At 43.9% G+C, this 12,048-nt stretch overlaps 1 protein-coding gene across 9 annotated transcripts in view; it reads left to right on the top strand.

The window, feature by feature from the left end:
• The first annotated feature begins 5,135 nt into the window (after positions 1–5,135).
• DEPDC5 (DEP domain containing 5, GATOR1 subcomplex subunit) overlaps positions 5,136–12,048 on the top strand; it is a 128,459-nt gene continuing 121,546 nt past the window's right edge. For 8 of the 9 annotated variants that reach the window (XR_005983785.1, XM_041729011.1, XM_041729013.1 and 5 more), the window contains exons 1-5: positions 5,203–5,346; positions 6,028–6,147; positions 9,298–9,385; positions 9,769–9,815; positions 11,020–11,105. Coding sequence is in view for 8 of the 9 variants with exons in the window: in XM_041729011.1 (XP_041584945.1) it covers positions 6,090–6,147; positions 9,298–9,385; positions 9,769–9,815; positions 11,020–11,105 (279 nt within the window). In the remaining variant the exon portion in view is untranslated. Of the gene's footprint in view, positions 5,176–5,202; positions 5,347–6,027; positions 6,148–9,297; positions 9,386–9,768; positions 9,816–11,019; positions 11,106–12,048 lie in introns of those variants that run through there. The other variant, XM_041729006.1, reaches the window with a different exon arrangement.

Here is a 12,048-nt window from a genome sequence, read left to right as displayed (position 1 = left end):
ACTCTTTTTTTTTTTTTCTTCTTTTAAAGATTTTGTTTATTCATGTGAGACAGAGAGGCAGAGACATAGGCAGAGGGAGAAGCAGGCTTCCATGCAGGGAGCCCATGCAGGGGACTCGATTCCGGGACTCCAGGATCATGCCCTGAGCTGAAGGCAGATGCTTAACCACTGAGCAACCCAGGCATCCTGTAAGTGTTCAACTCTTGATTTTGGCTCAGGTCATGATCTCAGAGTCATGATCGCAAGATCCAGCCCTGAATTGAGCCCCATGTGGGGCTCTGAGCTTGGTGAGGAGTCAGCTTGAGATTCTTCTTCTCCCTTTGCCCCTTCCTCCTGCTTGCCCATGCACATGCACTCTCTCTCAGATAAATAAATCTTTTAAAAAGGGGAGGAGGAATTAAGGAAGTTTAGGGAATGGAGTGAACTTGATCCAAATTATATAGCCCTGTGTTAAACAGAAATCTGTTGCTTTTTGGATCTTATGAACCTGGCTGACTATAGAATTAGAGATTTGGAGGTTTATGGGAGATTTTAATTCTCTCTTGTCTGACCAGGATATCTTTGAGCCAGTCAAGATGTGGACCATTTTGGCCAAGATAGTGGTTTTCTTACTTTTGGTTAGGGCTGGAGATCTATAAACCCAAATGCCAACCCTATTATTTTACAGCCTGTGAGTCCATAGATCATCTGTATATGTGTACAATTCATATATAGGCTACTACAGATGTTGTGGGGATGATTTAGCTAGAAATTTACTTCAAAACATTTCTACCTTTACAGCATCCAACATTGTCTAGTACTTTCTCAGGCAACTACGGACCTAGAGAAGGGGATCTGAGAAACCCACTATTACTGGTTTTTCTGTTTGCCTCAGGTTCTAATATGACATTGCAGCACAATTATTGATCTTAACTTTATTTCATTTTATTTTAAAAGATTTATTTTACTTAAGGGGGAAGGGCAGAGGGAAAGAGAGTCCTCAAGCAGACTCCCTGCTGAGTGCAGAGCCTGACATGGGGCTCAATCCCAGGCTCCTGAGATCATGACCTGAGCTGAAATTAAGAATCAGTCGCCCAACTGACCGAGTCACCCAGAGGCCTTGATCTTGTCTTTATTGTAAAATGTGACATTTTGTTAATAGTATTTTTTCTATTAATTTTTACTTTTAAAAATTATATTAAATGCTGTTTCTCTTGCTCCCAGAGGTTTTTTTTTTCACATCTCCTTAACATTTTGTGCCCTAAGGCAAGTGTCTCAGTAGCCTGACCCACCTCACCCTAGTCCCAACTCTGCTCCTAGCTCTTATAGTAGGCACAAAGAGGTCCAAAAGAAGCAGAATATATATCAATCCCCTGAAAGTCGAGGAGAGTCAATTTCCAAATAATTCCATGCTTTTGGTTAGTCAATAATTCTCCTCATTTATATATAGCATTTAAAATTCTTTTAATTTGAAAGACTGGGGTGCCTGGATGGCTAACTGGGTTAAGTGTCTGGTGCACCTGGGTGGCTCAGTGGTTGAATGTCTGCCTTTGGCTTGGGTCGTGGTCCCAGGGTCCTGGGATCGAGTCTCACATTGGCTTCCCCATGAGGAGCCTGCTTCTCTCTCTGCCTATGTCTCTATGTCTCTCTGTGTGTCTTTCATGAATAAGTAAAATCTTAAGAAAAAAAAAAAAGTCTGCCTTTGGCTTAGGTCATGGTGCCAGGGTCCTGGGATGAGACCTGAGTTGGGCTCCCTGCTCAGTGGGGATTCTGCTTCTCCCTCACTCTCTGCTCCCTGTACTCCCATGTGCTCTCTCTCATTATCTCTCTCTCTCTCTCTCAAATAAATTAATTAAAAAAATAATTTGAAAGGCCTAATGTAACATGTCTCTCATTTCATTTGGACCTCAAACACCTGTGTGAGGAAGGAAATACATGTGCTTTTTTTTTTTTAAGATTTTTAATTTATTTATTCATGATAGACATAGAGAGAGGCAGAGACATAGGCAGAGGGAGAAGCAGGCTCCATGCCAGGAGCCCGATGCGGAACTTGATCCTAGGACTCCAGGATCGCGCTCTGGGCCAAAGGCAGGCACTGAACCGCTGAGCCACCCAGGGATCCCCTACATGTGCTTTTTAAAAATTTTTTTATTTATTTGACACAGAGAGAGAGCAGAAGTAGACAGAGTGTCAGGCAGAGGGAGAGGGAGAAGCAGGCTCCCCATTGAGCAGAGAGCTCAATGCAGGGCTCATGACCTAAGGTGGACAGCTGCTTAACGGACTGAGCCACCCAGGTGCCCAGAAATACAGGTACTTTTAATTTCCATCGGACAAGGTAGAAAATTGAGAAAAGAGAAGAATTTGGTGCAAAGCCACACTGCCAAAAACAGGCTATTGTGCAGGTATTTGTAGCACAGCAGTCTCAGAATCAAGGATCCCCTAGACTAGATCCCTAGTCCAGGAGCTAACCATTTTAGCCTTCCCTAACTCTGACCAGCCATTGAGCTTTTTAAAAGTTCAAAACCTGTCAAGATTTTTTACATGTTTATTGCCAAATTAAAAAGTGAAATATTGCCATTTTTTTTTTTTTTTTTTTATTGCCATTTTTGAGATAGGACACCAATTATGGAGATGCCTGGGTGGCTCAGAGGTTGAGCTTCTGCCTTTGGCTGAAGGTGTGATCCCAGTCCCAGGATAGTCCTGCATCAGGGTTCCTGCATGGAGCCTGCTTCTCCTTCCTTCCTTCCTTCCTTCCTTCCTTCCTTCCTTCCTTCCTTCCTTCTTCTTTTTTTAGATTTTTTTTTTTTCATGAGAGAGAGAGAGAGAGAGAGGCAGAGACACAGGCAGAGGGAGAAGCAGGCTCCATGCAGGGAGCCTGATGCGTGACTCGATCCCAGAACTCCAGGATGATGCCCTGTGCCAAAGGCAGGCACTAAACCGCTGAGCCACCCAGGGATCCCCTCTGCTTCTCCTTCTGCCTATGTCTCTGCCTCTCTCCGTGTGTGTCTTTCATAAATAAATAAAATCTTAAAACAAAAGGACATCAATTATGAACATCTCTAAGGAGATGGAATCAAATTTCCTTGAGGGCGAAGGAGAGAGAATTCCTCTTTAGGCCCTCTGGGTTGAAAGGACTTTCCACTAGCTACTGCTGCTACCAAAACAGTTAGGAGTATCTGAATCCGTGCCTTGCATTAGAAACATTACAATGTAAAGTTAACATTCTATCCCTGAAAGTTTCGCAACAGTTGCAGTCCACGTGATTACATGCTTTTATTCATAAAAAATTACAATTACCGTATAGTTCTTTAACTTTTGAATCCTAAAGTATAGATGCTTAAGGAAGCTCCTGTCTTGCCCACCTCCCACCCACCTTTGCCCATTCCTGTCTCCCTTGCGGTATGCGATGCTTTTTTTTTTCTTTAAACATTCAGAAATTTTCAAAAAAAGCGGTAAGTTAATTAGTTGGAGCTGGCAACTTGTCAGGAGCCGTTGGGGAGTTTCAGGCACAGGCCGTACAGCTCTGATTTTCTCCTTGACAGCAGAACGATGTCCTGACCAATAGAGGCTTGGGCTGAGTTCCTGGGTGTGAGGAGGATGCTGGTTAAAAGCTCAACCTTCAGAGCCAAGCTGGACTCAACTGGATCTGGATCCGTCCTTGCTTCCTTCTGAGGAGAACTGGGTCAGGATCCGTCCTTGCTTCCTTCTGAGGAGAACTGGGTCAGGATCCGTCCTTGCTTCCTTCTGAGGAGAACTGGGTCTGGATCTGTCCTTGCTTCCTTCTGAGGAGAACTCGGTCTGGATCCGTCCTTGCTTCCTTCTGAGGAGAACTGGGTCTGGATCCGTCCTTGCTTCCTTCTGAGGAGAACTCGGTCTGGATCCGTCCTTGCTTCCTTCTGAGGAGAACTGGGTCTGGATCCGTCCTTGCTTCCTTCTGAGGAGAACTGGGTCTGGATCCGTCCTTGCTTCCTTCTGAGGAGAACTGGGTCTGGATCCGTCCTTGCTTCCTTCTGAGGAGAACTGGGTCTGGATCCGTCCTTGCTTCCTTCTGAGGAGAACTGGGTCAGGATCCGTCCTTGCTTCCTTCTGAGGAGAACTGGGTCAGGATCCGTCCTTGCTTCCTTCTGAGGAGAACTGGGTCTGGATCCGTCCTTGCTTCCTTCTGAGGAGAACTGGGTCTGGATCCGTCCTTGCTTCCTTCTGAGGAGAACTGGGTCTGGATCCGTCCTTGCTTCCTTCTGAGGAGAACTGGGTCTGGATCCGTCCTTGCTTCCTTCTGAGGAGAACTGGGTCTGGATCCGTCCTTGCTTCCTTCTGAGGAGAACTGGGTCTGGATCCGTCCTTGCTTCCTTCTGAGGAGAACTGGGTCTGGATCCGTCCTTGCTTCCTTCTGAGGAGAACTGGGTCTGGATCCGTCCTTGCTTCCTTCTGAGGAGAACTGGGTCTGGATCCGTCCTTGCTTCCTTCTGAGGAGAACTGGGTCTGGATCCGTCCTTGCTTCCTTCTGAGGAGAACTGGGTCTGGATCCGTCCTTGCTTCCTTCTGAGGAGAACTGGGTCTGGATCCGTCCTTGCTTCCTTCTGAGGAGTTCCGTGTCCCCGGGCTGTTTACCTGTTTGTGAAGTACAACAGTATCCGCCACCTAATAGGGATGCGACCATTCCATAAGGATGTCTGTGAAAGCTATGCCAGCTAGTATTATTAATAACTAGGGAGGCACGGAATTCATTTGGGGTTTAGAGGGATTTGAAAAGCAGGGTCCATCGCACTAAACCGCAAGCGCTTTGCATTTTACAAAAAGTTCTTCCAGAAACGATTTTGTGCTTCTCAGTCGCCCCAGGAGGCCAGGCGAGGGGCCACGACGCGGTTCCGAGACCCAGAGAGACTCGCCCGAGCTCCCCCTGTTGGGGGCTCGGCAGATCGGAAACGAAGCTCTTGGGTGTGGATCTGAGAAGGTCTGTGAGGAGACGGATTTCCTCCGCAGCGCAGTCCGCCGTCGCGCCAGCGGGCGGGAAGCGCCGCGGACAGCCGGAGCCACTGGCCACACGCGACGCCCCGCCCCCGGCGCGGGCCCCGGATGGGGAAGTGGCGCGGCCACCGAGACGAGGCGGAGGCCCGGCCAGAGCGGCCCGGGACCGGGGGGCGGGAAGGGGGCGGGGCCCCGGGGCGGAGCCACCGGAGCTGCGCGGGTTCTCAGGTGAGCGCTCTGTGGCCGGGGCGGGCCGGCAGGCGCCTGGAGCTCGGGCTCGGAAGCCGCGCGGGCTGTGGGGGCGTCGGCGGGGGGCGTCCCGGGGAGGCGCCGGGGGCCTCGGGAGGCTCCGACCCTCGGAGCCCCGGCCTGAAGAGGGAAGGGGCTCCGGAGCTGTGGGTGAGTGGGGCTGCTCACCGGGCCCCGGGCTTGTGGAGCCCGAGGGAGGGGGTGGTGGCCCAGGTTCGAGTCCTGACCTCGCTCCGCCTCCCGCTGTGCGGTCTTAGGCAGGCCCCGGTGCCTCTCTGAGCCGTAGTGGCCCGGCTCTGCAGCGAGAGTGGGAAGGCGGAACCGCCGAGAGTTTGTACGGATGGACGTCCAGGGCGCGAACCCCTGCCCTCCTCCTGTTTATACTCTCCCTAAACCGGGACGGCGGGGAGTGCCTCAGTGTCCGAGTGACCTTGGGCAAGTCCCTTGCTCTGGCCCACTTTTCCCTCTTCTGCAAAATGAGTGCGCTAACCTTTTGGTGTTAGCTTGGATAGAGACGAAGTAGTGAGCACCCAATTCTGTACAAGTTTTCCCTGGAGGTTGGAATGCACCCTGACCTGAATTCCCCTTGGTTCACAGATTCTGTTTTTGTTGTTGTTGTTTGTTTGTTTGTTTGTTTTTTTGTTTTTTGTTTTTTTGTTTTTTTTGCTTGTTTTTGTTTTTCCTCTAAACCTTCTTGTAATCCAAGGAGTGCTTGCATCCAGGGGCTGGTGCGACCCTCTCATCTGAACAATACCGGTATATACTCACTGGTCTGAAATCAAAGAGCAGTCGCAAGGAAAAGTCTGACATTCTAGCTTTTTTGTGTTTCAGTGACAGAGAAGATGACTTCTCTCCCCCAAGCGTGGAACAGCTGAAGGAAACAACAGTACAAGATGAGAACAACAAAAGTCTACAAACTTGTCATCCACAAGAAGGGCTTTGGGGGCAGTGGTCAGTATTGATTGGTCTTTGGGCGTTATGTAAGTTGGCTGAGGTCCTTGTTGTATCCAGTGCCTTGAAAATGACACGCTGACTTGTGTGACAATAGAGGCTACAGGCAACTTAACTGAGTGAAGCAGCAGGTATGATATGATTGTAGGGAGGGCAGTGGCACCAGAGAGCACAGGCCCCTTCTAAAAGCATTTGTATTCTGACTTTTAAGGGACATTGTCAATGTTGCCATTCTACTACCCTTCGTTTATTTGTATTTTATATTACATATTTACTGCATATGTTTTTTTTTTTTTTTAAGATTTTATTTACTTATTCATGAGAAACACACACAGAGGCAGAGACATAGGCAGAAGGAGAAACAGGCTCCATGCAAGGAGCCCGATGTGAGACTCGATCCTGGGATTCCAGGATCATGCCCTGGGCTGAGGGCAGGCGTCAAACCACTGAGCCATCCAGGTATCCTACTGCATATGTTTTATAAAATCCTAGTCTGCACTGGCTTGGCAGCTAAAAGAAATTTATGAGAGCAGTTGTACATACACTTTAGACAGGTATGATCAAAACATGAAACTTTGCCTGGCTCAGAGGCTTAGTGAGGAGGGACAGGACAAAGCATATTGTTCTGTACTAAACCAGATTTTTCAGCTCTGCCTCTTTCCCTGTGACCTCAGGCAAGCCCCTCATTTACCTTATCTACAACTTCAAGCACAGTAGAACATTTTCTCTGTTTTTCTTAGCACCTGAGTGTATAAATCTGCAGAATAGGATGGCAATTAGTAGTATAATTTTTTTTCCTTTTTGTAAAGGAGTAATTTTCTTTTCTGTCCTGACAACCTTATTTGCTTCAGAAGTTGGAATTAACAACACAACGAATCTTTGTAAAATTGTATTTTACTGCATGTTTGTTCTTGTGTATGTATGTGTATGTCTCTTAAGGGCAAGGACTCCCCAAAAGGGGAAACACTAGTTTCTGTATAATAGAGTTTGTGAGGATTGAGTAAGATGATGTATGTAAAGTATTTAGTAGAGTACCAGGCTCAGTGCCACTCAGTAAATGTACCATTATAATTACCAGGACAAGGATACACCAGGCATTGCTATATTTAAAACACAATTTCTGCTAAAATGCACAGTCTGTTAATACTAGACTTTGTATGTGGTTGATGCTGCCTAAACATTTGTGGAGTAGAACTGAGTAGACAACAGAAATAACTTTTGACAGAGGGAAGGATACAAGGATAAAGTATATACAGTGTATATACAATGTATGCAAGTCTACTTTTTCATGTGTATGAAACAAAGTCAGCTAGGTCCTATGCTCAGTCTCTTACAGGACTATAAATAAAAACACATCAAACAAAATTAGGTACATATCTGTGATATATATAAAGATTATGAATATGACAAGGTCCCTTGTCCCTAAGGAGTTTTTTTTTTTTTTTAAGATTTTTATTTATTTGACAGCACAAACAGGCAGAGTGGCAGAAGGAGAAGGAGAAGCAGGCTCCCTTTTGAGCAGGGAGCCTGATGTGGGGCTTGATCCCAGGGCTTTGGGGTTATGACCTGTGCTGAAGGCAGACACTTAACTGACTGAGCCACCCAGGTGCCCCCTAAGGAGCTTTTAGCCTGATGAGACAGACATCCAAAAAAGGAAATGATAAAATGAAACGGTGGAATTTGTTCTCAGGGATTTTAATTCAGACTACAAAAGGTAGGGCAATGCATCACAGAGGATTTGGCATAAAACTGTCAATGAAAGCAATATACCAAATAAAATGTGGGATTAACCCAGTGCTTTGCTTGACTAGGCTGAATTTTTGTTGGGTTTGATTATATTTGAAATTTAGATATATTTACTTGTCATGTTTTAGCATAATTAAAGGCCATATCTTTTCCTCAAAATTAAAACAGAAAAAAAAAGTCACTCCATTTTGGGGTGCCTGGGTGGCTCAGTTGGTTAAACGTCTGTCTTCGGCTCAGATCATGATCCCAGGGTCCTGGAATCAAACCCCATGTTGTGCTCCCTGCTCAGCAGGGAGTCTGCTTCTTCCTCTGCCCCTTCCCTGCTTGTGCTGTCTCTCAAATAAATACATAAATTATTTTTTTACGTAAATTATTTTTTAAGATTTTATTTATTTGTTTGAGATAGAGATAGTGAGAGAGAGCATGAGTAGGGAGGAAAGGGAGAAGCAGGCTCTCTGCTGTGTAGGGAGCCTGACATGGGGCTCGATCCCAGGACCCTGGGATCATGATCTGAGCCAAAAGCAGATGCTTAGCCAACTGAACCACCCAGGTGCCCTGATAAATAAAATCTTAAAAAAAAAAAAATCACTCCCTCTTTATGATTCTGAGTTTATTATAATACGTGAGTTTTTCCCAACTCCAGTAAGGGTAGGTAGGGTTATATAAATATATGAAGCTATGTCCTCCCTGTATTTTAAGAGTCTCATTGGACTCTAATGTGAACTGATATCCAAAGTTTTTCCCTGATCAAGTGTTGCATTTCAAAATCTAGGGCATTTACTTGGCTTGTGGTTTTTGTTTTGTTTTGTTTTATGACATATGAGAGGTGATGGGCTTTAGGCGGAAGAAACCTTGGACTAGTTATCAGTCCTGGCTCTACTGTTATTAGCTGTTTATCCTTAGGCAAGTCACTTTATCACCTAGGTCATTTCTTTACTTCTGTTAGATCCAAAGATTTATTGTGAGCATCTTTGGAAATTCTTTGAACACTGTAGAAGTATAAGGAATTGTGCTGCATTTGTGAGACTCAAACTATTTTGTTCCTGGTATATGCTAGGTATGTGATAATTTGAGGAAGTAAAGTGTTAATCATGAAGGTTTAATTTCCAGAGAGCAAGGGGCTTCTTTTTCCCTGTGATCAGTGGGATGGTAGTAGAAATAGCATGGGCTCTGAAGACAAAGGTCCCTGAACCACTGCCCCACTCAGCTACTTGCTAGCTTTGTGCCCCCGTGTGAATGCTTTAGTTCATCTGAATTGCAATTTAAAATTGAACCTCATCCTTGAGATGGGATGCTAATACCAACCTCATGAGGTCACGAGGACCTAACATGAGAATGTATGTACCACAGCCTGTCGCCCAAGTGAGTCTGTTTTCTGCTTGAGATTACTGAATTGTCTTTCAGATGATGAGCTAGTCATGAACCCTAAAGTGTTTCCTCACATCAAGCTTGGAGACATTGTGGAGATTGCTCACCCCAATGATGAATACAGGTAAACATCTCATTAGAATCAAGAGAACTACCGGGGCAGCGTCCTGTTTCAAATATTTTGTTTAAGGGGCTTGCAAGGCAGGATAGCCTTTACATAAAACTGTTCCTAGCCCTCTAGGTTTTAATAAACCAATAATCTTTTTAAAAGCCTATTCTTTTTGTTTTTAAAATCAAGATGACAACTCTTTGAAAAATTGTGTAGCATTTATCTATTTCCAGGAGGACAAGTGGAGAGTTTCTTTGTTTCTAAGGGAACTCCCCTTCCCCACTTGTGTTATAGGTAACAGTATGTCCAGAGGGATCTGTTTGCCTTTTGTGGGGGGTGAAGAAAGTTGGTTAATTACCACTTATGGCATCCTATCTCTTTGTTGGTTTCTCCCCCAGCCCTCTGCTTTTGCAGGTCAAGTCACTTAAGGAAGATCTACAGAAAGGTAGGAATTCCATTTCTCTTCTCTACTGTTTTATTTTCACACTTAGAGAAACTGTTCCAGAAACTGTAAGGAGCGTCTCTTCATAATTTCAGGGAATGAGGACATAGTACTTCTTTCTTTGTCAAATTTCCCCTAAAAAAGATTGTCAGATATCAAAACTGCAAAGGAATCTCATTTGTCAGCATCCTGAGGGCACTGAAGAAAAACCATCTTTATTGTCAGAAGCAAATTTAACCTGAACAGGTGAAGCTTTATACTTAACTCAAAAAAAAAAAAAAAAAAGAAAAGAAAAGAAAAGAAAAATTATTGGCAAAGCATGCTTTCCTAAATACTGTATTTTTTTTTTTTTCACAAGATGTTTGTTAAGTACCTGCTCTGGGTGAGGGAGGATAAAGAAACATTTCATGATGACCTATCACAAATGCAAGGCACTGTACTGGGAGCTTTTTGTAATGTCTCTTTCTTTTTATCTTCCCACACAACTTTTGATTGTGGGAGGGAACTTGGTCTCAACAAGGTGAATTGGCTTTCCTGACGTCAGGAGTTGAGGAGCCAGAACAGCCATTCTACTTACTCATCCTGGATCTGACCCTTTCTTTTTTTTTTTTTTTCCTTTTAATGAGTGTACCATGCTATCAAGGAACCAAAATGTTAATTGATAGCAAATAAGGTAATTCCTTAAATAGTGCTTAAAAGAAGAAAAAATCTGATTCGCTTTAAAGGATTATGATGTCCACAGCTTTTATAATTCAGTATGATGGGGAAGCATTTTATAAAATCCGAGTCCTAAGGGTTTCCTCCTTACCCTCACCACATTATCTCCTGCCATCTGGTATGTTTCTTACTTACCAGATGTAAGGGCCCATTGAAAAGTAACTCAGCTACTTTCATTCCAAATGAGAAACGGTCTCCTTCCTCTTCTGAATTTTTACAGTTCTTTTTTATGTTGCTCCTTAATTTCTTTATTTTTCCTCTTTCTGTCTTATTTTTTAATTGCTGAAGGGTCAGGTCTTATTTCACCTGCTTGTTTCACCTAAAAAGCAGAGCATTCTAAGCTTTAAGATGCTGGAAGGCAGAGAGTGTTTCTTGCCCATAGTCAAAGATCATTGTGTTGCTTGTCAAATGACTGAGTGTTTATAGATTAGAATATATTTACCTGCTTTTTTCAGAATATGTTATCTGATCCAGATTTCTTTTCTTTCAGAAACTATTAGTGTGGACCAGACTGTGACTCAAGTGTTTCGACTAAGACCTTATCAAGATGTTTACGTGAATGTAGTAGACCCTAAGGTATGTCTTTGTTCTGGACTTGAATATCTTTGGGGAATGAGGTGTTTGTTCTTTTTTTAAGATTTTATTTATTTATTCATGAGAGAGAGAGAGAGAAAGAGACAGAGACACAGGCAGAGGGAGAAGCAGAACTCCCTGCTTCCAATGTGGGACTAGATCCAGGATCTCGGGATCATGCCCTGAGCCGAAGGCAGATGCTCAATCACTGAGCCACCCAGATTTTCTTTTGGGAATGATTAATACCATTCCTAAAAGATTAGGTCTCTAAGGAAAAAATGAGTTATTGGGCAGCCCAGTGGCTCAGCGGTTTAGCGCCGCCTTCAGCTCAGGGCGTGATCCTGGAGACCCAGGATCAAGTCCCACGTCAGGCTCCCTGCATGGAGCCTGCTTCTCCCTCTGCCTGTGTCTCTGCCTCTCTCTCTCTCTCTGTCTCTCATGAATGAATAAATAAAATCTTTAAAAATTTTTTAAAAAAATTTAAAAAAATAAAAATCTTTTTAAAAAAGGAATGAGTTATTTAAGTATAGTGTTGAACTATTAAATATGTAGTCACATATAGGTCACTTAGATTCTAGGTATTCTATAGGTTGCGTTTAAAGCCCTCACCCTTTTTTTAAAAAGCTTTCCTAAAAAACTATATACATATATATGTATGTATATGTCAAGGTCAGTGTAAAATTTTCTATTAAGATGCTATAATTTCTCTGTGTGTCCTCATTTTTTTTTTTCTGGAATGAGAAATGATGCTATAATAGGTTAAAAATCATTGTCTAAAATATATCATTGACATTATCTGGGAAAATAAAGCACAGATTTCAATGTCCTGTGCATGTGCCAGAATTAAGACTAAATGCATAATTATTTCTTTGGTACTCTTTGCACTTACTCATGATCCAGCTGCTGTAGCATCTGTTGTAGACTTATCATCTGTACTCAAAAGCCT

Source organism: Vulpes lagopus, chromosome 14 (assembly GCF_018345385.1).
Source record: "Vulpes lagopus strain Blue_001 chromosome 14, ASM1834538v1, whole genome shotgun sequence".
Lineage (NCBI taxonomy): Eukaryota > Metazoa > Chordata > Mammalia > Carnivora > Canidae > Vulpes > Vulpes lagopus.
Note: the sequence above shows the minus strand (reverse complement) of the source record. Positions and strands in the feature narration are given on the sequence as shown.